Raw genomic sequence first — 25279 nt, 5'->3', positions numbered from 1 at the left:
ATGGATGTGGAAGCGGCGCCCGGAGCCTCAGACAAGGCACCGGCTGCTGGCGAGGCCGCGCTTGCCAGTTCGACTCAGCAGCCTGCCCAAGTTTCGCGCCTCGCAAGCCTGCCCGAGGAGTTACAGAAGGAAATCTTCAGCAACGTAAGTGCTTTGCCTCCAGCTTACCCGCAAGCAGTCGCCTTGAACTAACACCTGGATTCATTTGTGCAGTGCTCGCAGTGCGATCTGATCTGCCTCTCGCTCGTCTGCAAGAGCTTCCGTGAGCTTGCTGCCGCACAGCTCTACCGCAACTTCCACATTGTCTTTCCAGATGAGGACGACCCGAGTTTCGATTCGCCCATAGATGGACTGGCCGGCGGACTGGATACGTTTGTCACCAGCGAGTACAACTATGCGCAACACCTACGAGATATCTCTCTGGATACTTTGTCGGCCGGAGACAAAGCCGAGAACGCCTACAAGCCGTACCTTTTCGGCGTGAGCTGTGGCAAGTTTATGAACTCGCTGCTGCTGCTCACGTTACGGAAAGCTACCTCTCTTGACTCCTTCCGCTGGAACATCCGCGTCGAGTTAAGCAGGCCGGTCTACAAAGCCTTACACAACATCTCATCTTTGAAGCATGTCCACCTTCGCATGCAGTCGGGCGGCTCTCTATATGAGCCGCCGCCACCACTGCCTTACTATTCCTCGCTATCAACCACCATGCCTATGCCAACCGCGGCACACATCCCGCCCTTGCCAGTGGTTCCCTCTATAGAAATCGCTGGTGGAGCGACCCTTACATCCATTTTTGGGGGCCCTGGCACCGTCACTTGGGGTCCTCCTCCTCCGGCGCCTGTACCTGCTGCAAGCCACGCGCCTGCCGCCAAGCACAGCCTGAAGACCAAGCCGCCGAAGAAGCAGACAAGTACCGAGAAAGATCCATCAACAATTGGTGGCTTTCGCAATCTCGAAAGCCTTGCCGTTCTTGATATTGATTGTCTCGACATAGCGACTGAAATCAGGAACTGTATCGGAAACTCTTCTTCCACGCTGAAAAAGCTTAAGCTCTCCTTTTCGGACGCTCTGGCAACCCAGGCGCGGAAACCATGCCTCGTCGATCCTAATGAGTCCGACGAAGATGATGACTTCCAAGTCGTCCCGGTGTCCTCTGGTTATGATGACGGAAGCGGACCGGCCAAAGCCTTCCGAGCTCAGGAAGAGCGGAAAATACAGGAGTCGGTATTGGGCCGCATCTTCGATATTGAACCCTTTGTTCCGAGAAAATCACCAACCAGCAAGGAAAAGAAGACGGAAGCAAAGTTGACGACCCAGGATGCGAGCCACCGCTTTATCAGTTCCATGGCAAACGTGGCCAAGCGGTTGATGCTAGGCGTTGATGGCAGCCGTACACTTACGCCTCAACGCCAGGAAACTTTGGAATTGATGGTTGAAGCAGCAAAGAAGTATGTTGCTTTCAAAGAGGATCTAACTAGCGAAGGAGCTGCTGCAGACGGCGCCGGCCCTAGTAGCAGCGGCCCAAATGGGTATATGGCAGATTCCGAAAACGACGATGCTGAAACAGTTGCCGAAGGAGCTCTGAGCAGCGTTATGCCCAAAGTCCAGAATGACGAGGATGAGACGAGACCAGAAGATATCGATGTGGCGGCGCCCGAGGAGCAGCTGGTAGAGCAACAAGAGGATGTCAACAGCGATGTCGTTAGTAAGGCTGAGGCGACACATATGGATATTTCTACTGTTGAGCCAGCTGCCTTTCACCCAAGTGACTCGACCCCAGCGCTTGAAGACCTACGCCCGGCGGTTACGGGCACTCCTCTGGTGTGTTTGGGTCAGAGCCCTGGTGCTGCCCAAAACTCACAGCTCCTACAAGTCCACAATGCGCCAGATTCGGATGAGAAACTAAGCAATGCTTCGCTGCAAGCCGCGGCTGAGAAACTGAAGGGACTCGAAATTTCCGACAAGGAACACGACATGAACATTCTGGAGGCCGAACTTGAAGATGCCGGAGACAGCCACGATGCACACACTGTGGACGACAAGGAGGAGCTCCGCCGTCAGATCAGTGCATATATTCGCGGCACACGGGGCATAGCTCTGCAGTCTCTGAGTCTCCATCTTATTCCTACCAAGGCATCGGTTCTTGGTCGTGCCATTGATCTCCATACTCTGAGAAAGTTGACGCTTCTGAATGTCGGCAACCAGGCCCCAATTTGGGCTCTGCTTGCCAAAGAGAACAAATTGGCACCTCTCCCGCTCGTCAAGATCTTCACAGATCACGTGTCACTGCCGTTCCTACACTTTGTATCGCAACTAGAGCAGGTACAGGAGCTGTTTATGCTTGAGCGGAGTGTCAAGTATAAACCGGAAAGTTTTGCCCCAAAGACTAAGATTACTCTGGAGCAAATTCGACGGTTTGCCCTCAAGAGACACATGCACACCATCAAGCGGCTGATGATCAGGAATGACGCTGATGATACTTGGGACGCGGACGAGAGGACTACTCAACTGATCTGCCGCAAGGGGAAGGATCTTGAAGAATTAGCCGCGATTATGGGCATCAAGTCCGTGGTGAGTGTCGCTCTATGCCTCCGATGCGATGATAGTTTCACTAACTCGCTGTAGCACACATTCTTGCAGCACCTTGCTGGGCTCACAAATCTGCGGGCCCTTCATGTCATATCGTTTAGAAGCGACGATACGTGCTTGTCCGTGATGCGCGAGACGAGACGCTTCATCGTTGACACGATATCTCATTTCCCAGAACTCAAGCTAGAGTGGCTGTCTATCGGAGACGATGACCGTGCTGAGCGTATAATGCGCAGAACCGATCTGCCGAATGCCAAGAAGAAGAAAAAGAAGGGCAAGGGCAAAGATGTCTCCCCGAACGTGCCGGCCAATGCAGACGTTGAGGATGACTATCCTGCCTTTCCCGATGATCGCTGGGACGAGGAAAGCGACAGTGACGAAGATGATGGCAATCCCCAACGGTGGCAGAAATTGGACATTATTGAGAATATCGCTTTCTACGATGTCTGGGGAGTGAAGATTTTCAAGAAAGAGATAATGGCAGCGCGCCTGTGATGAAGGGGGTTAAGCCTGCGTACGATATTTACGTCTGAAATGAATTTAGGGGATCATAGCGATGCGGTACATAAACTGATGGTTCAAGAGGGAGATGGATGGACTTGGCACGTTACATATTTATCGGCCACAACAGCGTTGAACGGTCCATTGGCTTTCTCTATACCCTAGCCGTACTCTTAGGACACAGTGACCCGCCTTGACGGGCATTCTTATTTGCAATGATCATGGTCCGGCAAAGCTTGCGGTCAACCAATATCATTCGACTATCTGTGATGGCGTATGTTCTATTTTATGTATAAACATGGACTTATTGAGTGGCATAAAGTACTGGGAAAAGTGATATTATGCGCCAATTGTCATGGTTATGGGTACATTAACCCATGACCGCCACTATGCATTTTACGACGAAACAATGAACCCTGTATGAAACTCCACATGAAAACCCTCCCGGATATCAATCATTAAAACTGAGCTGGTCACTTCTTTACCTCGCCCGTATCTTGAGCTTGCTTGTTTGGCACCGCCGTACCTTGGGCCATGACTGGCGCAGAGGGTTCGTCATGGGACTTCTTTGCAGTAGGCGCATCATCTACAAGCACCGATGACGGGGTGGACTTTTCCAGAGACGCTTTTGAATGTCCCAGAGAAGACGGGGAACGAGTCGTGGCAGAATCGGATGCAGGTGCCGCTGCCGCCGCCGGTTGGGTGGCGGGGGAGCCGGGCCCCCTTTTGGAGGCCCCGTCTTCTTGAGATTCTTCCACTCCATGAACATGGCGGCGACGACGGCGACGAGCGCGACCCCCATGGCGCTGCGGAAGATGTGCGTCAGGGCGCCGTTGTAGATGTGCAGGACCTCGTCCTTGCGGTCGGCGGGGACTTGGTTGATGAAGTTGGTGGCGCCCTCGCCGACGACGGCGTCGGGCTGGATGCCCGGCACGTTGCGCAGCTGGTCCACGAGCGAGTTGCTCAAGAGGTTCTGCCCGACCGAGGTGAAAATGGCGCCGCCCAGCTGCTGCGCGAAGAACATGATGGAGATGCCCGTCGGCACGTCGGGCTTGGGGGAGGACCGTCTGCGCCGCCAGACTGCTGGCCTGCATGCCGATGCCCAGGCCGAAGCCGGCGATGAACTGGTACCCGATCCAGTGGCTCGCGACCTCGCCGACGCGGAACGTGCTCATGAGGCCCTCGCCCACGGCCATGAGGCTCGGGCAGACCAGCATGGCGGGGACGTAGTAGCCGATGCGCTGGGTGACGATGCCGCTGAGGATGCTGGCGATGACGAGGCTGAGGACGAAGGGCAGGGTGTAGATGCCCGACTGGACGGCGCTGACGCCCTGCACGACCTGGAACCAGAGCGGGACGAAGTAGATGGTCATGAGCATGGAGCCCGCGATGGCCAGCATGAAGATGGCGCCAGCCAGGACGGAGCGGTTGCCGATGACGCGCGGCGGCACCGTGGCCGTCTGCGGCTTCAGCGCCTGCACGGCCATGAAGGCGAGCCAGAGCACGCCGAAGACGACAAGCAGGGCGATGATGCGCGGGTTCGACCACGAGTAGGTCGAGCCGCCCCACTGGAGCGCGAGCAGCAGGCAGACCACGCTCGGCACGAAGAAAAAGGTGCCGAGCGGGTCGAGGCGGAGGACCTGCTCCCAGACGCCCGGCTGCGCGACCTTCTTCTTGGCGGGCACGCGCAGGACCAGCAGCAGGCAGGCCACGGCGGCGGCGCCGATGGGCAGGTTGATGTAGAAGCACCAGCGCCAGGTGACGCCGTCGGTGAAGCCGCCGCCGACGAGGGGGCCCATGACCGAGGCGATGCCGAAGACCATGCCGAAGACGCCCTGGAACATGGGCCGCTTGCGCAGCGGGATCATGGGTATCATGATGATCATGGTGCCCGAGAAGATGCCGGCGCCGCCTAGACCCGCGATGGCGCGGCCGATGATGAAGACGATGGAGGAGGGGGCGGCGCCGCAGATGGCGGAGCCGGCTTCGAAGATGAAGACGCTTGCCAGGAATGTCCTACATTTCAAACGGTTAGTTGAGATGGCATATTTGGTCTGTTACTAGAAAACTTACCATTTGATGTTGTAGAACCGGTAGATGCGGCCGAACAGCAGCTGCGACGCCGCCGTCGTCAGCTGGTAGGCCGAGCCGTACCAGCCGATGTCGCCGACGCTGTGGAAGTCGTCGGTGATCTTGGGGATGGCCGTGCCGATGATGGTGCGGTCCAGCGCCACCAGGAACATGGCCATGAAGATGGATATCATGATGGCCCAGAACTTGAGCGTCTTGGGCTTGAAGTTACGTTCTGCTTCGTCATCGTCCGCCCCCGGCGGCCCTGGCGGGCCAGGTGGTCCTGATGGCGACGCTTCCTTTGAAGAGTCCTGGTTTGGTACAGCTACTGTTTCTGTTCCTTTTTCGATGTCGACTGGGCTGTTTTTGTTGCCATCGTGGGCGATAAGGGTGCTGCTTCCCTTAGATGCGGCATGGTATTCATTCTGAGACCGCTGCGGCGTGGGGGACGCCGGTTCTGTTACTGCTGCTGCTGCTGCTGTTGCTACCGGTGCTGTTGGAGGAGCGGCTTCGTCGGCCTTCTCTCCCGAGATGGCGATGGGGTCAGTCTGGCAGCTGCTCTCCCGCATCTTGCTGATATCCTTGTATGAGACGATGCTGATGCGCCCATACGAGAAGTCATTGTCGCTTTTACTTTTCCGCGGCCCTCGCGTGTTTGCCTTTGTCGTGTTAGAAGCCTTGGTACTTTCAGGAAAGGCATTCTTGCTGCTTTCTCCATTCAAGTTGCTAGGATCGGAAGTAGCTGGAACTGCTGGCGTTGACTTGTCCGCCCCGTGACTATCTGCGTTTCCTGTTACTTCCAGGGCTTGGTCCGTCGGCGCAGATGTGGCCGCGGCAGCCTTTGGGGCATCTATGGACGACATAATTCTAAACGACACTGGCAGCAAGGGGTGGGCCAGAACAGAAGAAGGAGAAGACGAAAGAGAACAGGTCGGGGAAAAGGTTGCGATATATGGATAGCGCTGGATCCCTACGATGCAAGCCGTGCGGAAGGCTAAGGGATGGCAAGGGCAGCTTTGTCTCAAGGGAACGGCATGGATCTGTTGGAAAGGATGGCTAGCTAGGTACAGAAGGAAGACAGAACTATCAACATATAGCCTCGGCCACGCGAGAACAAAAATATATTATGCATCCGGACATGTCATAGACCGTGCCGGCACACAACCCATGACGGTGCCTCACGAACAGCTAGCGACCCGATCCTTGGGGGTAAGAAGGCAGCATAAGACGGCACATCGGCGCCCGTAAACGCCGTTGTTGCCCTTAGCAAACGGGCAGACGAACATGTCTTGCTTTTTTGTTAGTCGTCTTGGGGACCAACATACATACATGCATACATAATACATAGCCAAGCTGGGTCGACCGAGAGGGACAGGCAAACAGGCAGAGAGAGTACGCCACATGAGCTGGGAAGCGCATTATCGTTCCGCAGCTGAGGTTGGGGAAGGTCCGCCAGACGAGATTGAGCCCTGCGGCCGTTGCAGGACGTGCTCTGGGGTCTATCTACTAAGTCGCGGCTGCTGTGCTCGCATGCCCTGGCGGCTCTCAAAGTCTTATATTAGGTAGCGGATGGACGGTCGTTAAAAGTAGCAAGGTACGTACCCCCGAGGCCGATATCATGTCATCATGAGACTATTCCCCTTCCAGCAAGGCGACGGAAATAGAAGGATTTCGGGACCGAAGCACCTGCTCGTGCGTCTCTCGGTCGCGAATACGATCTCTCATACCCGACCACCGTTACCCCATTCTTCTGGACCCCTCTCCTCCTACCCCCCATGTCCTCTCCTGGCGACTATTACATGTACCGATCCCCTTCCATCGCGTAATTGGCTGGAGTGATCAAGGTGAAGAGTGATACTGGCATGGCTACTGCATGCATCAAAGACGCCACTGGGCACTAGACCAATCCTTCCCATCTATCCATTACGAGTGTATGCCGCCAGGCTGCCACTGCTACCCATCCTGGCCATCCAGAGCTGTTTGTGGCAGTTTGTGGGTTGCTGGCACACCACACTCGGCCAGAGCGCAAGGTGTAACAGCCGAACAAGTCCCAGGACCTTCTGTGTCTCCTTCCTTGCTCAGACAAGTAAGGCGACGCCAGCAAGGACATGAAAGGACCTGACATGTCGTCGCTCCGCCAATCTCTGCTCGCTTGCGCCCAGTGACAGCGCCAGTGCCAGTGCCAGTCTTGAAACCGAGCCCTTGTTGAACGATTCGCGTCCACTTTGCGGGGGGCGGGACTTGGAAAACCGACGCCGTTCTTCTGTATTGTTCTACCTGATATCTTTCATCGATTGAGGCCGATCCCGAGGTGCGAAGCGAGCGAAATCTCCTTCCGCCTCTTTTTTGACCATTTGGTTTTGGTGATTCACCCGTCCTGTTTTGTTTTGTTTTACATACTGAACAATCCACTACATACGCCGCCGCCTGCTACTTCTTTTTTTTCTGCCCCAGCCTGCGTCCAGCCAATACGCTGGTTGGAGTCGCACTACCGGTCTTTTCGGTCCCGACACCGATATAACTCGTTGTTGGTTTGGTAGATCGCTGTGCCTCTGGGCAACACCACAGCTGAAGGCAGCCGGGCCATTGGCAGCCCATCCCAAGCAGGCACGCATCGGATCAGTCTGTGCCGCATTCTTGCGACCATCCGATACGGCTGATTGACGGGTCACTTCCCCCTGGCGGCTCGTCGGGACCGATCTTGCCCCCAGGGAACCACTACACCACACATACCCGCCAGCTAGCCATCATGTCAGACACTGCCGATTCAACGCTGGGCGATGGCGACTCATACAGGCAGACAACTCCATCGGGGCCTTCTGCCCCGCAGCAGGCCCAGCCAATCTCGGACATGAATGCTGCAATGAAGGTCACCCGGGGCCATTCCTGTATCCTCTGCCAGCAGCGCAAAGTCCGCTGCGACAAAAGCAAGCCATGTTCCAACTGCGTCAAGGCCGGCGTCGAGTGTCGGGTCGTCCCCCCGCAACCTCCGAGGCGCCGCAAGAAGAGGGTACCTGAGCGAGACCTGGTCGACCGCCTGAGGAAGTACGAGGCCATGCTCACCCAGCATGGTATCGAGTTCGAAGGCTTGGGGCCGGACGTCAAGATCCTGGACCCCGGCACCGTCCAGGAGGGGGACGAGCTGGACTCCGAATTCATAAAAGTGCGAGAGTCGCCCGCGAGGTCTGATCCTGACTTGATCTCCTCGCCCGGCGAAACTCCCCACATCCCAAGGTCAGCAGCACACATATCTTGGCAGTGCTTACTTGCGTAGAGACCGTGTTGCAGTGTACTGATTCCCGATTCCAGAACATTCAAGTGGTTCCCTTTCCAAAAAGAGGTGTGTTCTTGCGCCGCCGTGAATCCGTACTTGAGAGTGTCCATGACTACATGATCTAATGTGTATGTGATGGTAGTTTCGCGCAATCGAAGAAGAAGAAGAAGTGCACAGGGAGTCGTCAGACGACGACGATGTAGGCACAACCATCAATACTGCCTATGACAAGATGTTTGATAACGCAGATGGCTTCCCCTTCGTCGTGGGAGCTTCCTCCCGAAGCATCACGGACCAACACCCCTCGGCCATACACATATTCCAGCTATGGCAGATATACCTTACCAATGTGTCCTCGCTACTAAAGATGACCCATACCCCTACACTTCAAGGTCGCATCATCGAGGCAAGCGCCAACTTGGGGAAGACCTCCAAGAGCCTCGAGGCGCTAATGTTCGCAATCTATCTGATGGCGGTAACCTCTCTCCAAGACGACGAGGTTCTAGAGATGTTCAACGAAGAGCGGGCTGTCCTTCTCAAGAAGTACTACATGGCTTGTCAACAAGCTCTCCTCAATGCAAGTTTCATGCGGAACCCGGACTTGACTATATTGCAAGCGTACACGCTCTATCTCGTAAGTCTCGGTTGGCTGCATATTATCTTCTTGGCATACCGGATCTAACCTTGCTATAGTTTGGAATTCGGCCGTTCATTGATCCCAGGTCACTCTTCTGTCTGACTGGAATCGGCATCCGTCTCGCCTGGCGCATGGGGCTTCATCGTGACGGGCAACAGTTCCATCTCTCGCCTTTCGAAGTGGAAGAGAGACGAAGGTTGTGGTGGACACTGGCAGGGTTTGATAGGCGAATCGGAGAGATCACCGGTTCTACACTGACAGCCATATCCACCGGCGGTGACTGCAAACTGCCATTGAACATCAACGATGCCGACCTTCATCTCCATGCCAAGGATTCGCCAACCCCCATACCGGCGCGACGGAAATGATATTTTCCCTAACACGACTGGAGTTCTCCAAAGCTCCAGGAACCGACAAAATGAAACCTGTCATCTCGGACCCGGCTCAGTCAGTCGCAAACTTGGCCGACCACCGCTTATCAAGCTATCTGGAACGACTCTCGACACACATGGAAGACGCATACCTGAAATACTGTGATCCCAAAGTGCCATTGCACTACTTTACGCTGATGATGACGCGAGTCAGTATGTGCAAACTCAAGGTCCTCGCAGGTTTCTTCAAGACGGCCATGCAAATCCCTGCTCCCTTGTCCCCCTTTGAGAGTGAAGCGCTTTTCATCGAGGCCATCAAGTTGTTGGAATATGACAGCACCATTCATGCCAACAACACTCTCAAAGGCTACTTTTGGTTCTCGGCTCTGCACTTCCCCTTTCCGGCGTACATTTGCCTGGTCAAAGATCTGCGTACTCGGACGACTGGGGAGCTGTGCGAGCGAGCATGGGCGGCCATCTTCGAAAACCACGAGCGTAGGCAGCTCCTCCGCCAGATGCGGAGCCCTATGCAGCTGGCCTTCAGCCCCTTGTTCGTCAAGGCTTGGGATGCTCGCGAGGCGGCCGAGTCGCAGCTGGGGAGAACACTGGCGCCCCCGCCTCTGATCACGGCCATGCGACAGATTGTCGCTCGGATGGGATTCTCGGCCAAAAGCAAATCGCCGGGGCCCGTTAGTTCCCACCCAACACCGCCCTCCACTGCATCGCCGTCTGTGTCGAGCGTCTACTCGGTTCCGCCGGCCCCAGCCTCGGCACCGCCGGCACCAGTGGCTTCTCAACCGCCACCACCGTCCATGTTCCCCAACGGCCCAGACCTGTGGTCCAATATTCATGGGCCTAGCATGGGAGGGCGTGGACATTACCCGCCCGAGTTCCATGAAGTCAACCTTGGCGGTGAATTCGACTGGCAGGCGTTCCTGTCGCAGTTCAGCAACAGCTACATCCCGCCCCAGGAGATGGCCATACCGGTTGCTCCACCAGATCCCACAACACAAGTGTATTGGCAGTAACAAGCAAAACGAGCAAAATTTGCAGGTATCAAACAAACTCCACGGTTTCCTCGGAAAGTTCGATGAAGTCTGGTGGGGTATGGGAGAAAGCGTATAGAGTTCAGTCTCTTGCTGGCTTACACCCCATGGCACAAAAAGGAGAAAACTCGAATTGCTTTCTCCGTTGTGAAAAGAAACATCGATATATATCCCCGACGCTCTCTGTGTGAACCTCGACAATTCTCATTGCGAAACAACCACACAACCTTCATCAAACCTTTCAAATTGCCTACAGCCGGTGCACGACGTTTTAACACATCTACCATCAACATGCCTTTTGAGCTCCCTGCCGAAGTTCCTGCCAATTGGAAGGACACCAGTAGTGGACAGGAATTGGCGGACACCATGGATCGCAATTTGAGCTTCGAGGATTACCAACCAAATACCGAAGTGGACGATGACATGACCCGCGCGACAGAGTCCCAGAGCAACTGCGATAACGCCGACGGCCATCTTCCAACTATTACGGCCATTTACCCCATCCCAACTCCACCCTTCCTTAGTCGGGACCACATGGACGTCAAGCCTACCTCTACTCAGGGCCATCAGACTTGGGAGAGAGTGCATCACCCTTCCGTTCTCTCACCGCGTGGCGGCTTTGACGAATTTGCCACAAGGAGCCGCGGATATGAGGACTACACCCCCTCGGGCGACTTCCATGATCGCATTTTCCAGGACCAGGTTGAGGAGCTGATCCGCCGGGAAGACCTCGAGCTGGGTCTCGCTATGCCTCACTTCCTCGAGCTGCCCCATCGCTACGGTACCTTCGTGCACGAGGACTTCGACATCGACTTCGAAACGCCCCGTCGCAGGGTCCGCCACAGCCAGCAAAATCTCCCGGGATTGAAGGATGTCTGCTTCGCCGTTCTGCCCTGCGTACTCTTGATGCTTATTGGGTTCCTTGTCTGCCTTCTCGGGTACCTTTAAGGTGGTCTCCCTCAGGGTCATATCATGGAGGGTTAAGATATCAAAAGGAAAACAAGCGCTCGCTGCTTCTACTTCACCCCCTTGTCACTGCGGGTCAATTATGACGGCGTCGCTATGGTACTGGCATCAACAATCATGGCTAATACGCACAAATTCATACATCGGGCCATCATGAGGGATATCTTCTCTCTTTCTTTTCGATTGTATACATAATAGGGGGAAATTCTCGTACATTGCGATTTATTTGGTTCTTGGATTGCCCAGGACAAGACAGGTGCATGGGAGTCTGACACATGAAGAGATGATGATGATGCGGCATCAGGTGCTTTGATTGGGGCTCGGGGGCTTTCTTTTGATCTCGGTCGGAAATTGGTTTCGCATATTTTCACACCCCAAGATACCATAGTCGGAATAAACCCCTGAAGTTTTCACTTTTGGTTTGAATCTATATCTCGATATTTGTGCTGTAATATCTGGACATGTGCTGTGTTCATATTGCCCGGGTTTTGATGGACCATGCTTCTCGTAGAGTTTCGAAGACCGTAATAAGAATAGCAACGATCCAAGCCTCGCGTCCTCTGATGCTACCCACAGTACCGAACAATATTGAGTGACGAGCATAGGTCCTCCCTGTGTATATACTGCGCCTGCGTTATACACGCCACATTGTATCAACGGCCAATACCTCATACGGCAAAGGCGTCCGCCCTCACCAGACGACGAAGGGCTCGCGAAACGAACATGCTCACCGATGGGTATAAAGCCCTGCCGAGGACCATAGTTAGGGAGAGGAACATCCCTTCTACACCACTCACGCGGAATACCTTGCTACCAAAACGTCGCATATGGCCGTGTAACAGTAACCTACTTGGCCGTTCCTAGTAATGGCTCTCCAAGGGCGCTGTGCGCAGTATGCCCACATGGATAACGAAACCGGGGTTGGCCCGCAGGGCGTCGGAGAGATGGGACTCGGGCATCCTCCACGTGCGAAAGTGCCGGTGGAACTCCTTGATCCAGCCCTCGAAGATCTCCGGGTCGCGAAGCTGCTGCGCGACGATGCAAAGGGCGGGCTCTTGGGCGGATTGGCCAGACTCGGCTTCGGCGGCGGCGCTGGCGGCCGTCCTCAGCTTGCACACGTCCACGCACGTCTGGACGAGTGGCCGGATCAGCGCGTCGTTGTAGATGCAATCGCAGGCGACGACGGCGTCGAAGCTCTTGACGGCGTCCGAGCCCGTCAGGCGCGACGTCACCGCGTCGAGCTCCCAGTCGAGCGGCGTGAAGGACACGTTGCCGGCGGGCGGGGCCGCGGCCGCTTTGCCCCGGCGTCGCGTGGTGGCCGCGCCCGAGGCGGACAGGTTGGCCGCGTTCTCGGCGAGGTTGGCGTCGATCCACTTGGAGACGTAGGGCTGGTCGGTCAGGACGTAGCGCGCGACCGACTGGGAGAGGACCATGCCCGTGAGACCCGAGATGCCGCAGCCCAGCTCGATCACGGACGAGGTGGATGTGAGGGCGCCGGTCTTCCATAGGGGGTTCCCGGGGGACGCTATCCAGTCGGCGAACATGGGGGTGATTTTCCAGAGAACTTCACAAGGGTTTCAGCGAACAGGTTCAGTCCTCAAACAAAACTTCCCCCAAAAGGGCACAGGACTACAACTGACCGGCGCCTGTCGTTCCACCGGCACGGTTGGAGGAGAGAACGGCGGGGGTTTGGTGAATGACATAGTCCTTGCCGGCTACGGTCAGATCCAGGGAGGATGCGCGGGCATCGACGAAGCCAAGATTTTGAGAAGGGATCTCCTGGCTGAAAAGGAGAAACGTTTCTGCATAGTGTGACGGTAGTCAGTCAGCAGGGGCAGGTTGGGGTAGCAGGGTGGAGATGAAAACGGGCAGCTTGGCATACCTTCTTCTGCATCGTCTACTTCAGGTCCAAGGAGGTCGAATAAGAGCTGGGTGGCCATAGTTTCAGCTGGTCTTGCTTGGCAAGGCTGGGCTGTGGGAACGACGAGATGAGGTTAAGAGTTGAAGTGCCGTCTTGTTTTATTGTTTAACCTAGGCAAACCAGGGCTTATCCGTCTGATTGAATGAATCAATGGCTCGTCTAGAATCCAATATATTGCCAGGTCCGGCGGCTTTTCTGCCTGCAGTAGCAAGCAGCCGCCCATAATCTACGGCAGCATCCTCAAATGAATGAATAAAGCGAGTAAATAGATTGGCCAAATATCGATCAACTCGAATGGAATGGCTCCCTCATGATGCTACCGATAGACTTCACTTGGCGAACATGGGACTATCAATGGAATCGAACATTTATGTGGGGTCGAGATACCAAAACCGAGCTCAACCGTTTTTCTCCCTTTTGTTTTAATTCCGTGCCTCGAGTGCTCCTGCCGGCGGAGATGATGGCCTGCTTGGCGAAGCACTGGCTCTGGCTGTCACTGGCAGCTTTTTAGCGGGGCCTCATCACTCTAATCATCGCATATCGACAGTTACTGGGTGCAGCTGCTGCAGAATGGTATGCACCAGGGTGGGCTTTTTCGTGATTTCAGATGGTCAATGTAACTAAACTCCAATTTGCCCTGCTGCCGAGGCCTCGGCATCCGAGGACTTCCACCTGATGTATGCGTGAATGTCGTCTCAAAGGGAAGAAAGGGGGGAGTTGACAGCGTATTCGTGCGCTCCGACTCACCACACACGTACGAGCAGAGATGGCCACCTAGGCCTAAGGTAGGTGTCTACAGTTGCTCGTTTCTCTTGGAAATGCCTAGGAGGACTGGGGAAGCTGGGCATGCTGCGACTATGCAATTGCTAGCTGGGCATCAGTGTGCTGTCGCTCTCTAGGCTCTCTGGGCAAGCCCGGGCTAGCTCGAACGGGGCCTAGTTTTGTGCTCAAAGCATCTCTCGGCATCGAACATCAGTCGCCCATCCTGGCCATCCTGATAACTGAGGCGCGACTATTGGAGATGACGGCATGCAAGTAGGTACACGCCAATGGGAAGCGGTGGTGCCAATGGGCCACGGTCATCAAATGTCTCTGGTCCGGACGAGTTAGCGTGTGGGGCGGCCTGCCCCTCTTTCCGGCAGCTCCCTGTCGTCACTCTCAGTCTCTTGTCTCTGTGGTAGTAGTAGTAGAAGCTGCAGGTGGCCGGCCATGCTGGCTTCTGTCAGTTCAAGCAAGCGAGCTACAGTGAGTACCACCACCAAAAAAGCTCGAGCCAAGGCAGCCCACCGCCCAACAAGGTCCAGTCCAGACCACCCAAGAAACCACCAAGCCAAGGCCAGGCCATGCACGCGACAGAGGGCGAATAAAGTCGATTTAGTGGTTGAGGCCTCGTGGCAGGATCCTATTATTACGCAGACCTTCCATCACCTCACTTCCAGCTGCGCAATAAATACCTGCTTGATCAAATATTGCCCATCTCCGTCCTCCCCGTTTGTCGTCCACGTAGACTCCGCCTCCTCCAGTACGCTGGTGCTGCATTCCGGGAATACTTCTATACTTTCGGCTTCCTGGTGGCTGGGTGGTGCTACTTGTACCTACTTGCTGCTGCTACCTGGTCTCACCTACGTAGCTGCTGCATATTTGTTTCCGCTTTCTGCATTGACGGCCGCTCTCCATAAGTAGCCATTATCCCTGACCTAATATCAAAACCGGGCCGACCTTGGCATACTGACAGCATACATACAGTACATCTATCTTGCGATTTGCACACTTCCACCTCAACATTTTTCTTCTCAAGGTCTTCATCTGGCACTGTCTTTTGAAGTGTCCTCCTCACGACCCATTTCCTCTTCACCCGCCCAGCACTAGCCAGCTCTCCGCAACCATGGGGGATTGGCAAGATTCAAAGTACCGGACCCTGCCGCTGCATCCTCGCATGTCGGCCAAGGGTCCCTACTCCATCGAGACCCCCGAATGCGAACCCGTCGAAGGCGAGACCATCCCACGCCGACACCCATTGACCGCCGACGGCCTCATCTCGCAACCCGCCGATAACATCTCCACCATCTACGAGCTCGTCCGCGTGAGCGCCGAGAAGTACGGCAATGCCAAGTGCATGGGCTCGCGCCGACTGGTGCGCACCCACCAGGAGACCAAGAAGGTCAAGAAGATGGTCGACGGCGCCGAGCAGGAGGTCGACAAGAACTGGACCTTCTTCGAGCTGAGCAGTTACGAGTACCTGAGCTACAACGACTACGAGAAGCTGGTCTTGAACGTTGGTTCCGGTCTGCGCAAGCTCGGCATGCAAAAAGAGGACCGCGTCCACATCTTCGCCGCCACCAGCGCACACTGGCTCGCCATGTCCCACGGTGCCGCCTCCCAATCCATGCCCATTGTGACGGCCTACGATACCCTCGGCCAAGAGGGTCTGCGTCACTCCATGGTGGCCACCGGTGCCAAGGCCATCTTCCTCGATCCTCACCTGCTGCCTACTCTCGGCAACGTCCTCAAGGACGCCACCGACGTGCGCTATGTCATCTGGAACAGTCAGAACCAGGTCAAGCAAGAACACATCAACAACCTGAAGAGCTCCTTCCCCAACGTCACCGTACTGAGCTTTAAGGAGCTCGAGAAGATGGGCAAGGAGAACCCTTCCGAGCCCGTGCCCCCGCACCCCAATGACCTCTGCTGCATCATGTATACCTCGGGCTCCACTGGCACGCCCAAGGGTGTGCCTCTGAAGCACAGCAACGTCGTTGCCGCCGTTGCTGGTGTGAGTGTGGTGGTGCAGCCCTTCATTGGGCCTGGCGACGGTCTGTTGACCTACTTGCCTCTTGCCCATATCCTCGAGTTCGTTTTCGAGAACGCGGCCATCTTCTGGGGCACGACCATGGGCTACGGTAACCCCAAGACCTTGTCGGATACTTCGGTCCGAAACTGCGCCGGCGACATTCGGGAGTTCAAGCCCTCGGTGCTCGTGGGTGTGCCGGCCGTCTGGGAGTCGGTAAAGAAGGGTATCACCGCAAAGGTTGCTGCTAGCGGAGGCGTTGCGCAAAAGCTCTTCTGGGCTGCCATGTGGGCCAAGAGCCAACTGATGTCGGCAGGACTGCCCGGTTCCGGGTTGCTGGATGCCATCGTCTTCAAGAAGATCAAGGAGGCCACCGGTGGAAAGCTCAAGCTTTGCTTGAACGGTGGCGGTCCCGTTTCTCGCGACACGCAGCATTTTATCTCCATGGCGATTGCCCCTATGATTATCGGGTACGGTCTCACCGAGACCAACGCCATGGGCACGCTCATGAACCCGCAAGAGTGGTCTGCCGACTCGCACGGTGCTATGCCGGCGTGTATCGAAGTCAAGCTGGTCGACTTCCCCGATGCTGGTTACTTTGCGACGAACACGCCCAACCCTCAGGGTGAGGTCTGGATCCGTGGACCCTCCGTCATGAGGGAGTACTACAAGAACGAGAAGGAGACGGCCGAGGCCATCGCAACCGGAGGCTGGTTCAAGACCGGTGACATCGGCGAGTGGGATAAGAACGGCCACCTGAAGCTGATTGACCGCAAGAAGAACCTCGTCAAGACGCTCAATGGCGAGTACATTGCGCTGGAGAAGCTCGAGTCCATCTACCGGTCTGCCTCCTTTGTTGGCAACATCTGCGTCTACGCCGACCAGCAAAAGGCCAAGCCCATCGCCATTATCGTGCCCCTGGAGCCCGCGTTGAAGAAGCTTGCACACTCGATCGATATTAAGGGAGACAGTCTCGAGGAGCTTGTCCACAACAAGAAGCTGCAAAACGCTGTTCTCAAGGAGCTCCAAAATGCCGGACGCCAAGGAGGTCTATCCGGCATCGAGATCATCGATGGCGTAGTTCTGACGGACGAGGAATGGACCCCTCAAAACGTAAGTTGATCCAAATCTCGCCAGCCAGAAAAGCTTTCAGTCATACTAACACATTTCTATAGGGTCTGGTCACTGCTGCGCAAAAGCTTAACCGCAAGGGAATCTTGGAGAAGTACAAGAAGGAGGTTGACGAGGCGTACGGCTCTTCTTAAGCCCCCCTTGGCTGAGTGATACCCTTAAGCAACAGCCACAGCAATGCTTCTGCGCAACGTTCCGAATACCCGTGTTTTGTTTTATGTATGTAATTTGAGGGAGCGGATACAAGGAAATGAGAGGCAAAAGATGTTCTTCTGGTGTTGGAGGATGCCAGAAACCTTTGTAACGATAGGCTAGCAATTCTGACGAGAGTAACAGAAAAAGGTCGAACAAAAGAAGGATGAGATACCACCTGAGTCTTGCTGAGAGGACACGTGCTAGATGCTGCGATGCCGCCACGAGTCAGCCGGCGCATGCTTACAGAATGGGACTGCCGCGAGATGATGTCTAACTTCCGGCCGGATCATTGGATCTTTCTTGATTAGTGCACTTCAGAATCTGACTCTCGGACTTTTACTTCTCGAACCTGAATCCTTCCTGCAGATGACGACGGTGCATTCGAAACGCAAGCACTGGCAGGAAAAGAGAATCACGAGCGATCAAGAGTGAACGTTGTAGTATGGCCATGTACTTGTATGCCATGTATAATACCAGCCGTCCCTCCAACTAATCACGCTTGCTTGAATGCTTATATCTCCCCTCAGCACCCCTTGCTTCATTGGTAAAATGGGGGCTCGGTATAAGTGAGAGCTGAATGTGTTGTCTGCTTCTGGCTGGGAGCGTTTCGTGGCCGTATATTATGTATGTAGTTGACATGGACTCCAACATTCCCTACAATGTAGCCAGCCGACATAATAAGTCTGCTGCGGACCCTGTCTCGTCAAATAGTTCTGTCCCTGTCCAGCTTACCTCACTAGCATTAAACCTTTGAGCAGATCGATAGAGCCTGGCTTATTGTCGCAGCAGATGCCATACCATGCGGCTCCGTTCCTGCAGGATTCGTGCCAGCCGGGTAGACGGGCACTAGATCGAACCCGTATGAGGTGAGATGGGTCGTCGATCAAGAGGGCCATCCATGCCTCCTTCTCGGGCAGGATCAGCCGTAAGGCTGTAAGAGAAAAGCAACGACAGATGTGAGATGCAAGTGGGCAGCCAGAGACTAGAGCGGCGCATGCCACCCTTGTTACCAATGGGACAGACTCTTGGATGGGCCGATCGTCGGGTGGGTATTGCAAGCTAAATATTTACAGGAACCATTGGTACTCCCGAAGTAGCAAGGGGTGTACGCGCGTGTGCATGACTGTTATTTATCGCTTCTCTAACTCGAACGTTCAATGGCAACTTGATGAAGAATGGTAGTAAGAAGAAATGCAAGGAAACACAAGCTTGGGGGTTAGGGGGCTCCTAAGTGGAGAAGATACGATCAATAAAAAAGTAGCAATCGCCGCCATGTACATCGCTTGCTCGTCGTCTTCGTCATCCTTGATGCCTTCGAACAGCATTTCCAACTCTTTATTGCCTGCTTGGATGATCTTCAGCCAAGGGGCACATGATCCATCCTCGGATTATTCCGGCGATCTGTATCCTTCTCGGCTCCATGGCGCAGAACCTTGAACTGTGCCTTGCGTCTTCTACCTTGCCATTCAACCGTACCATGTTTCTGCCCCTGACGTGCTACCGAGACCGCTCATACCAAGCCATCGTAGAGTGATAGCGCAGATACGATCGTCTCGTCACGTTTGCTGCCCTCCTTGAATTCTTCCATATCTAAGCTGCCATTCTCGTCCTTGTCCATCATCCGGAAGATCTTCCTGACGCGCTTCTCTGGGGTATCCTCGTCTTCGGGAAGCTTCACCATAGAGCCGACCTGGAGATTTCGTGTTAGCAATGGCAACTCACAGACCAGAATTAGACAACGTTGTTGCGTACCATTTTGTAAATAGCCTCAACAATCTTGAGCATCTCATCGTAGCTAATCTTGCCGTCTCCGTCAATATCGTACAGCTGGAAAGCCCAGTCGAGCTTGTCTTCCATTTTGCCGCGACTGGTAACGCTCAAGGCGCAAATGAACTCTTTGAAGTCGATCGATCCGGACTTGTCGCTATCGAATACGTTGAAGACATAGTCGGCAAACGATGATGGGTCGCCAAACGGGAAAAATTGCCGGTAGATCTTTTGGAACTCCTCCTTTGTCAGCATGCCCGAGGGGCAGTCCTTGAGGAAGCCTGTTTGCCGCCCATGTTAGTTGGCAGTGAGAAATGGGTCGCAAGGCGCCGGGATCCGAACTAACCCTTGTACCACTGTTGCAATTCCTTCTTGTCGAAATGCGTCGACTTCTGGAGTTCGGCGAGTTGCTCTTGTGAGAGCTTCGACTGTCTAATGAGCGACGTTTGTTAGTCATGTAGATAAACAGGTTGGATTCTCAATATGATATCCATCCATTCGGTAAGGCTGTGCGACTACCTGAGGGGAGCGGGAGCGGGAGCGGGAGAAGGTTGCGCATAAGTCATTGTTGCGAGTGAATGGGCTCTGCGGTGCAATCCCTCCCAGTAGCCATGCCTGATCGTGTGCGCGCTCAGCCGGCCGATTCGGGTGCCTCGGGTAGCCAGCAGGTAAAATTGGTATTGAGGACAGGGGCAAACTCACGATTTACCCATGATGTCTTAGGGTGGTGAGGCGGAAGTTGGTCTTGGAAATGCGTGAGAGTACGGGCGCGGTGGGGTTTGAGGACACTCGTCTGGCAGGAGTCGCAAAGACTAGATGAACCTCATAGGTCGTCAAGTCGTGCCCGGATTGAACTCTGCGTCGAACTGTATGTGCGCTGGAGAAAAGCGGATTGTTCTGGGATGGCGTCGCTCGCCAGACGGGGACGGGATGTGAAGTCGAATCGACTGCGAAAGGGCAGAAGAGAAGTCGACGCTGGAGCGCAAACGTATGATGCAGGTGGTTTCTGTGCAACGAGGCTGGCTGTGGGCGGTAGAATCGCTGGAGGGCGAGTGCTAAGAAGCCCACAGAACACAGACAGCGAACCGAAGTGGTGGTTGGCCTGGTCTGCTAGACCGGGTCGAGTAGTTTTTGGAATGCCGCCGTTGGACAGATGCTGGGCGCTTAGTGTCCGACACGCAATCGACTCTGGGGTTATTGGACTCAGGCTGAAGAGAGAGGCGATGAACAGAGAGAGAGAGAGAGAGAGAGAGGGTAGCTGGTAAGTAATTGAAGGTTGTCGTGACGATCCCTCGATGCAAAAAGGGCTGTCCCAGGCGTTTATAATGCTCTCGCTCTCGCTCTCCTTCTTTCTAAGGATGGCCCCAGATGGAGGGGCAAATACCAGTCAGCGGGGGGAGTGCGGGCTTTGCTAAAGTCCCGTCCTTGTTGTTTAAGGTGGGCGATGATGTATTTTGTTTTCTTTTTGCCCTTGCACAGGTGCAATCTCCCAGGCCAAGCTTCGAACCTCAGTGGAGGCTAGTAAATCAGAAGGCCAAAACAATCTTTGGATACTTTCCAGTCAACCAAGGAAAGTCTATAGGTAATACGAAGAGGTCAGGACAGAGTACACAAGTGCCCGATGGGAGGTATGCATGTAGGTATGTAATGCTGTGTAGGTGGTATGGGATGTGTATGAGATAGAACGGGAGAGGCCCTGGACGGGGTCAAAAAGGCTTGAAGGGGGGGCCGCCTGGAGTAGGCGGGAGTGCGAGTACCAGCTACTTGGACATGAACATGAACATGAACCACCACGAGCGTCATCAGTCCATTGACTACGATTACTTGCCTGCCTACTTAAGGTACTTAGTCAAGTTTGCAGTCAAACATAGGACGACAGGCGCCTATTGATAAGGTAGGTGGTGCTTAGTCTTCAGCTGGCTAGGTATTGAAACGGTTTCTAACTCCCCATCCCCCTCAGACCCTTCTCCTCCTGCCCCTCCTCTCCTCTCCTCTCCTCTCCAGCCTTTGCGTAAGGGGTAGGAATCTACAGTACATAAAGCATGGCATGCACAATGAAACAAAGGCCTGGTCCGATGGAAGGAGAAGATACCCAGGCGCCGGCATGGGGAGGTGTCTAGGGTGTTAGCGTTTACTCGGAAGATGAAGAGCACAAGGTTGGTTGTTTGTTTGATCGAACTGCCAAGTACAGCGTACAAGTGCCTGTGCCATCCTCTCGGGCAACAACGGACCCTTGTGCAAAAAGGTGACACAAGAACCGGCAAGAACTACCATTCTACCAATCACCGTCCACACAAAAAGGGGAAGCTGCTGACATAATGGGGCAGTGCAAGATGCCGCTAATCTCGATGTGATCTTAGCGCCAAAAGACACCCCTGTTGCTGCTTGGCAGTTGCCAATCAGGAACTCCTCCCTCTGGGGGTTGACTGCCTGTTTGGACCGTTTCTGCTGCAATCAATGCACACAGTTAATGTACCTAAGGCAATCTTCGCAGCGCTGTACTGTACGTGCAATTGGAGCTAACATTGAAGTTGCAACACACCCGGTTGATATGGCAAAGAAACAGGACGCTAGCAGCGATGAGAAATCTTTGTTGGAGTGGGTAAGTACAAGTAAACAAAGCTGTCAAAACCTTAGGTATGTCATCGGATCGGCATACACTTGACATGAACTCGGGACTATTTCCAAGTCATTAATATGGGGAGGCCCCTGATCACGCCGATCTATCCGGCTCGAGCGAAGGGCAGTTCTCGGGATTGGCCCGCCGAGTCTGCCGGCCCAAACCGCCACCAATTCCCGTGCTGCGGGAAGTAGTAGTATCGCGTGGTCATCTTTGCCATCCATGGGAAGTTGGGCGGCCACGGGTGGACACCGTCCTCGAACGTCGCATCCGTACAGGACAGGACAAAGGGCAGCCCTATGGCCTGTTAGATCTTGTCAGCCATGATCGCTCAATCCCACACCCTCAAGGGGAACAACGGACCTTGGCGGTTGGGTCGCTCGACTTCTTCTCAAAGATCTCCGCCGCCTTTTTCTTCCAGTACTCCTCCCAGTCTACTTTGTCCGAGTATTTGTCCAGGGCCAACAGTGCCGGAATCTCGTTGACCATGTGCTGGTGCATTGCTGGTGCAAACGCTTCGATGCTGGCTTTCACCTTCTGGCCACCGTACTTCTCCTCGCCAGCGTCCACCTTCCAGACATAAGTCATGAAATCTGCCAGACCCGCATCGAAGGCTCGGTGTTCCTCGACGGTGCTCTTCATCAGCTCCGGTGTACCGGTAGCTCCTTCGATAAACGGGAAGATGTCCGTTTCTTCCATCTCGTGATGCTCTTGTAACGATTCGCCCCAGATCTTGCAGAAGGCCACAAAATCAGGGGTGTCCTCCGGTGACTTTTCGATATTGACGCATTGCAGGTATATAGACGTAAGTCCTCGGATGAGAGCATTGTGAATAGTAATCATCTCTCTCACCACTATCAGAGCAAGCATTGTCAGTTGATGGAGAATCCACATCGGCCGTGGGAGGACAGGCAGTCGAAGTATGGATTAATCACACCTACTCGGTTGCAACCCTTCATTCGGTGCCTGGACAGCTCAGTATAAAGTGTAAGCGTCTGCGGCCAACCGCAAGTGACAGTTGGAATGTACTGACCTTGCCGCCATGTTCAACAAAGCTAATCAATGGCCACGGGCCATTCTGCCATGATAACTTCTGTGACATCATGCATGAAGATGATCGAACTGTCTTGCGTGTTGTCTCCGGGCAGTCACGTTGTAGAGAGGATAAAGAATTCCAAGAGGGACGTACAGAGACTTCAAGCCATCCTACTCGCTCGATTACGTCTTTTATATATCTAGAATCGAAACCCCTATATACTTACTTGCCTTCTAGAAAATTGGCGAACAAGCCATTCAGACCCTATGTTATCCGCCCAAGCGTTCTGGCTGTAGCAATGCGGCATTCAACATACGTTGCAACAGCCACCACTAGACAAGTCTTCTCCGATCCCATTTAGAGCGAAGGTCTTGCTGTAGCCATTGGTTCTTGTGGCGCTCTACGGGTCGTAGCACACTGGATGGCGGTGCCTTTTCCAACCATTTAGTACCAACTCTCAACAATTGCCAGCCTTAAACTATGTGCCGCAATATCATGCGATGGCTGAGTTATCAGGGGCAGCGTCAAGTTGCTTACACTAGCACCGACCATGGTGTAAGTCTGACAGGCGCATATAAGTTGACATGCAGATCCTTGGGCCAGATCGTGATATGATGAGAACTCCCCGAAGTGATCGAATGAATGGCTATCGCAGGTTCTATTCGATCATAGTTACGCCGGACAGGACCGGCGTTAGTGGGGACACGCTGACCTAAGTAAGTAAGCATTGAATGGAACTCCCCCACGAACTTGCTTGCCTAGCCGAAGCTGGGGAATGTTGGGGAACATCTCCAACTCCCAAGCATAAGATAAGACTCATCGATGTAGACGACCCCGACATCGGGAGAATAGCACGGCGAAAATTAGAATTGCTACTTTGGATTTTCTAGAATTATTCATCTTCAAGCATCTTGGAGAGGAACTCGTTTTCCAAGGGCGATAGTTCCGTGCCCTTTGTGTTAGTCAGTTGAGACGGTCCTTCTACTCCGACTTACAAATCCAGCCGCCATGGCAACCCCAACAGAGCAACAGCAACCAAAGCCGGCCGCCGCCGCCGCCGAGGAGGAGGAAACCCGAAAGCTCTACGTCACGGCCGCCGACGCCCAAGCCTTCACCGAGGCCGTGCTGCGCGGCAACGGCGCGCCGGCAGACCACGCCCGCACCGTAGCCGAGTGCCTGGTGGCAGCGGACCTGCGGGGCGTGGACACGCACGGCGTGAACCGGCTGCCGTCGTACATGGCGCGCGTGCGGTCGGGCGTGCTGGACGCCGCGGCTGTCCCGACCCTGGCGCAGGTGACCCCCGCGGCGGCGCAGGTGGACGGCCACAACACGTTCGGCGCCGTGGCGGGGGCGTGGCGATGCAAGCTGCCGTCGACATGGCCCGCGTGTACGGGATCGGTATGGTCTCAGTCAAGCACTCGAACCACTTCGGCATGAGCGCCTGGCTCGTGCAGAAGGCCCTCGACGAGGGCATGATGAGCCTCGTCTTCACCAACTCGAGCCCCCGCGCTGCCCGCGTGGGGCGCGCGCAGCAAGCTCCTCGGCGTCTCGCCCATCGCGTGCGGCGCTCCCGGCGGCGACGACGAGTCGCCGTTCATTCTGGATATGGCGCCGTCGGTCGCGGCTCGCGGGAAGGTGTACAAGGCTAAGCGGCGGGGCGAGAAGATCCCGTTGGATTGGGCTTTGGATGCCGAGGGGCGGCCGACGGATGATCCGGCTGCGTAAGTAGCGCCTACCTACCTATCTATGGCTCAAGAGGCCCGGTGACCACCTAGTTCACTCGCTTACTTTCTTTACTGACTCTGTCGTGCTAACTCGTTTATCTCATATATACACAGAGCGCTAGAGGGAGTCATGCTCCCCATGGGTGGCCCCAAGGGCTCCGCCCTCGCCATCATGATGGACGTATTCTCCGGCGTCTTCTCCGGGTCCGCCTTCGCGGGCCACGTGACGAACCCGTACGACCCGTCGCGGCCCGCCGACGTGGGCCACTTCCTCGTCGCCATCAAGCCCGACCTGTTCATGCCGCTCGCCGACTTCCGCGAGCGCATGCGGCACCTGTACGACCGCGTCGTCAAGGAGTCCGAGCCGGCTGCGGGCGTCGACCGCGTCTACTTCCCCGGCGAGATCGAGCAGCGGACGGAGCGCGAGCGGCGACGCGCGGGGATCCCCTACGTCGAGGCTGAGGTAAGGGCGCTGAATGAGGAGGCGCAAAGGGTCGGGGCGGATGCGATTCGGGTTACGGCCGATGGGGGAGGGGAGTAACGAGGAGGCCGCGGTTGATTAGCAGCGGACAGGGTGCCTTATATATACTTGGTCTACTTGCTCTGTATATAGTCCACTCCGCCCAACTCATATCACATGTAA

General features: G+C 55.0%; 10 protein-coding genes across 10 annotated transcripts; 5 read left to right on the top strand and 5 right to left on the bottom strand.

Moving 5' to 3' along the window:
* On the top strand, positions 1-3084 carry PG997_007965 (uncharacterized protein; the record flags this gene model as incomplete). Its single annotated transcript, XM_066812280.1, has 3 exons — positions 1-144; positions 214-2571; positions 2626-3084. 3 exons carry the CDS (start codon positions 1-3, stop codon positions 3082-3084), a joined length of 2961 nt encoding a protein of 986 aa, XP_066667622.1.
* A 479-nt stretch (positions 3085-3563) lies between these two features.
* PG997_007964 (uncharacterized protein) lies at positions 3564-6023 on the bottom strand (the record flags this gene model as incomplete). The annotated part of the gene is made up of 2 exons (XM_066812279.1): positions 3564-3715; positions 5393-6023. 2 exons carry the CDS (start codon positions 6021-6023, stop codon positions 3564-3566), a joined length of 783 nt encoding a protein of 260 aa, XP_066667621.1.
* Positions 6024-7909: 1886 nt separating this feature from the next.
* On the top strand, positions 7910-9439 carry PG997_007963 (uncharacterized protein; the record flags this gene model as incomplete). The annotated part of the gene is made up of 4 exons (XM_066812278.1): positions 7910-8394; positions 8449-8500; positions 8577-9068; positions 9128-9439. The coding sequence occupies 4 exons, from the start codon at positions 7910-7912 to the stop codon at positions 9437-9439; spliced, it is 1341 nt and encodes a 446-aa protein (XP_066667620.1).
* A 50-nt stretch (positions 9440-9489) lies between these two features.
* Positions 9490-10470, top strand: PG997_007962 (Aurofusarin cluster transcription factor aurR2; the record flags this gene model as incomplete). Its single annotated transcript, XM_066812277.1, has 1 exon — positions 9490-10470. One exon carries the CDS (start codon positions 9490-9492, stop codon positions 10468-10470), a length of 981 nt encoding a protein of 326 aa, XP_066667619.1.
* Positions 10471-11091: 621 nt separating this feature from the next.
* On the bottom strand, positions 11092-11457 carry PG997_007961 (uncharacterized protein; the record flags this gene model as incomplete). Its single annotated transcript, XM_066812276.1, has 1 exon — positions 11092-11457. The coding sequence occupies one exon, from the start codon at positions 11455-11457 to the stop codon at positions 11092-11094; it is 366 nt and encodes a 121-aa protein (XP_066667618.1).
* Positions 11458-12314: 857 nt separating this feature from the next.
* PG997_007960 (S-adenosylmethionine-dependent methyltransferase) lies at positions 12315-13394 on the bottom strand (the record flags this gene model as incomplete). The annotated part of the gene is made up of 3 exons (XM_066812275.1): positions 12315-13018; positions 13095-13256; positions 13337-13394. 3 exons carry the CDS (start codon positions 13392-13394, stop codon positions 12315-12317), a joined length of 924 nt encoding a protein of 307 aa, XP_066667617.1.
* Positions 13395-15260: 1866 nt separating this feature from the next.
* PG997_007959 (long-chain acyl-CoA synthetase) lies at positions 15261-17428 on the top strand (the record flags this gene model as incomplete). Its single annotated transcript, XM_066812274.1, has 2 exons — positions 15261-17276; positions 17339-17428. 2 exons carry the CDS (start codon positions 15261-15263, stop codon positions 17426-17428), a joined length of 2106 nt encoding a protein of 701 aa, XP_066667616.1.
* Positions 17429-18999: 1571 nt separating this feature from the next.
* On the bottom strand, positions 19000-19969 carry PG997_007958 (calcium-binding protein NCS-1; the record flags this gene model as incomplete). The annotated part of the gene is made up of 4 exons (XM_066812273.1): positions 19000-19179; positions 19242-19537; positions 19603-19688; positions 19959-19969. 4 exons carry the CDS (start codon positions 19967-19969, stop codon positions 19000-19002), a joined length of 573 nt encoding a protein of 190 aa, XP_066667615.1.
* Positions 19970-21979: 2010 nt separating this feature from the next.
* PG997_007957 (uncharacterized protein) lies at positions 21980-22746 on the bottom strand (the record flags this gene model as incomplete). The annotated part of the gene is made up of 2 exons (XM_066812272.1): positions 21980-22180; positions 22240-22746. 2 exons carry the CDS (start codon positions 22744-22746, stop codon positions 21980-21982), a joined length of 708 nt encoding a protein of 235 aa, XP_066667614.1.
* Positions 22747-23920: 1174 nt separating this feature from the next.
* PG997_007956 (malate/L-lactate dehydrogenase) lies at positions 23921-25177 on the top strand (the record flags this gene model as incomplete). Its single annotated transcript, XM_066812271.1, is given in 4 exon segments — positions 23921-24299; positions 24323-24429; positions 24449-24633; positions 24751-25177. The coding sequence occupies 4 exon segments, from the start codon at positions 23921-23923 to the stop codon at positions 25175-25177; spliced, it is 1098 nt and encodes a 365-aa protein (XP_066667613.1).
* Between the last annotated feature and the right edge of the window lie 102 nt (positions 25178-25279).

Source organism: Apiospora hydei, assembly GCF_038363865.1.
Source record: "Apiospora hydei strain CBS 114990 chromosome Unknown utg000006l_segment0_segment0, whole genome shotgun sequence".
Lineage (NCBI taxonomy): Eukaryota > Fungi > Ascomycota > Sordariomycetes > Amphisphaeriales > Apiosporaceae > Apiospora > Apiospora hydei.
The sequence above is the reverse complement of the archived record's forward strand: the minus strand, read 5'-3'. Positions and strand labels throughout refer to the sequence as shown.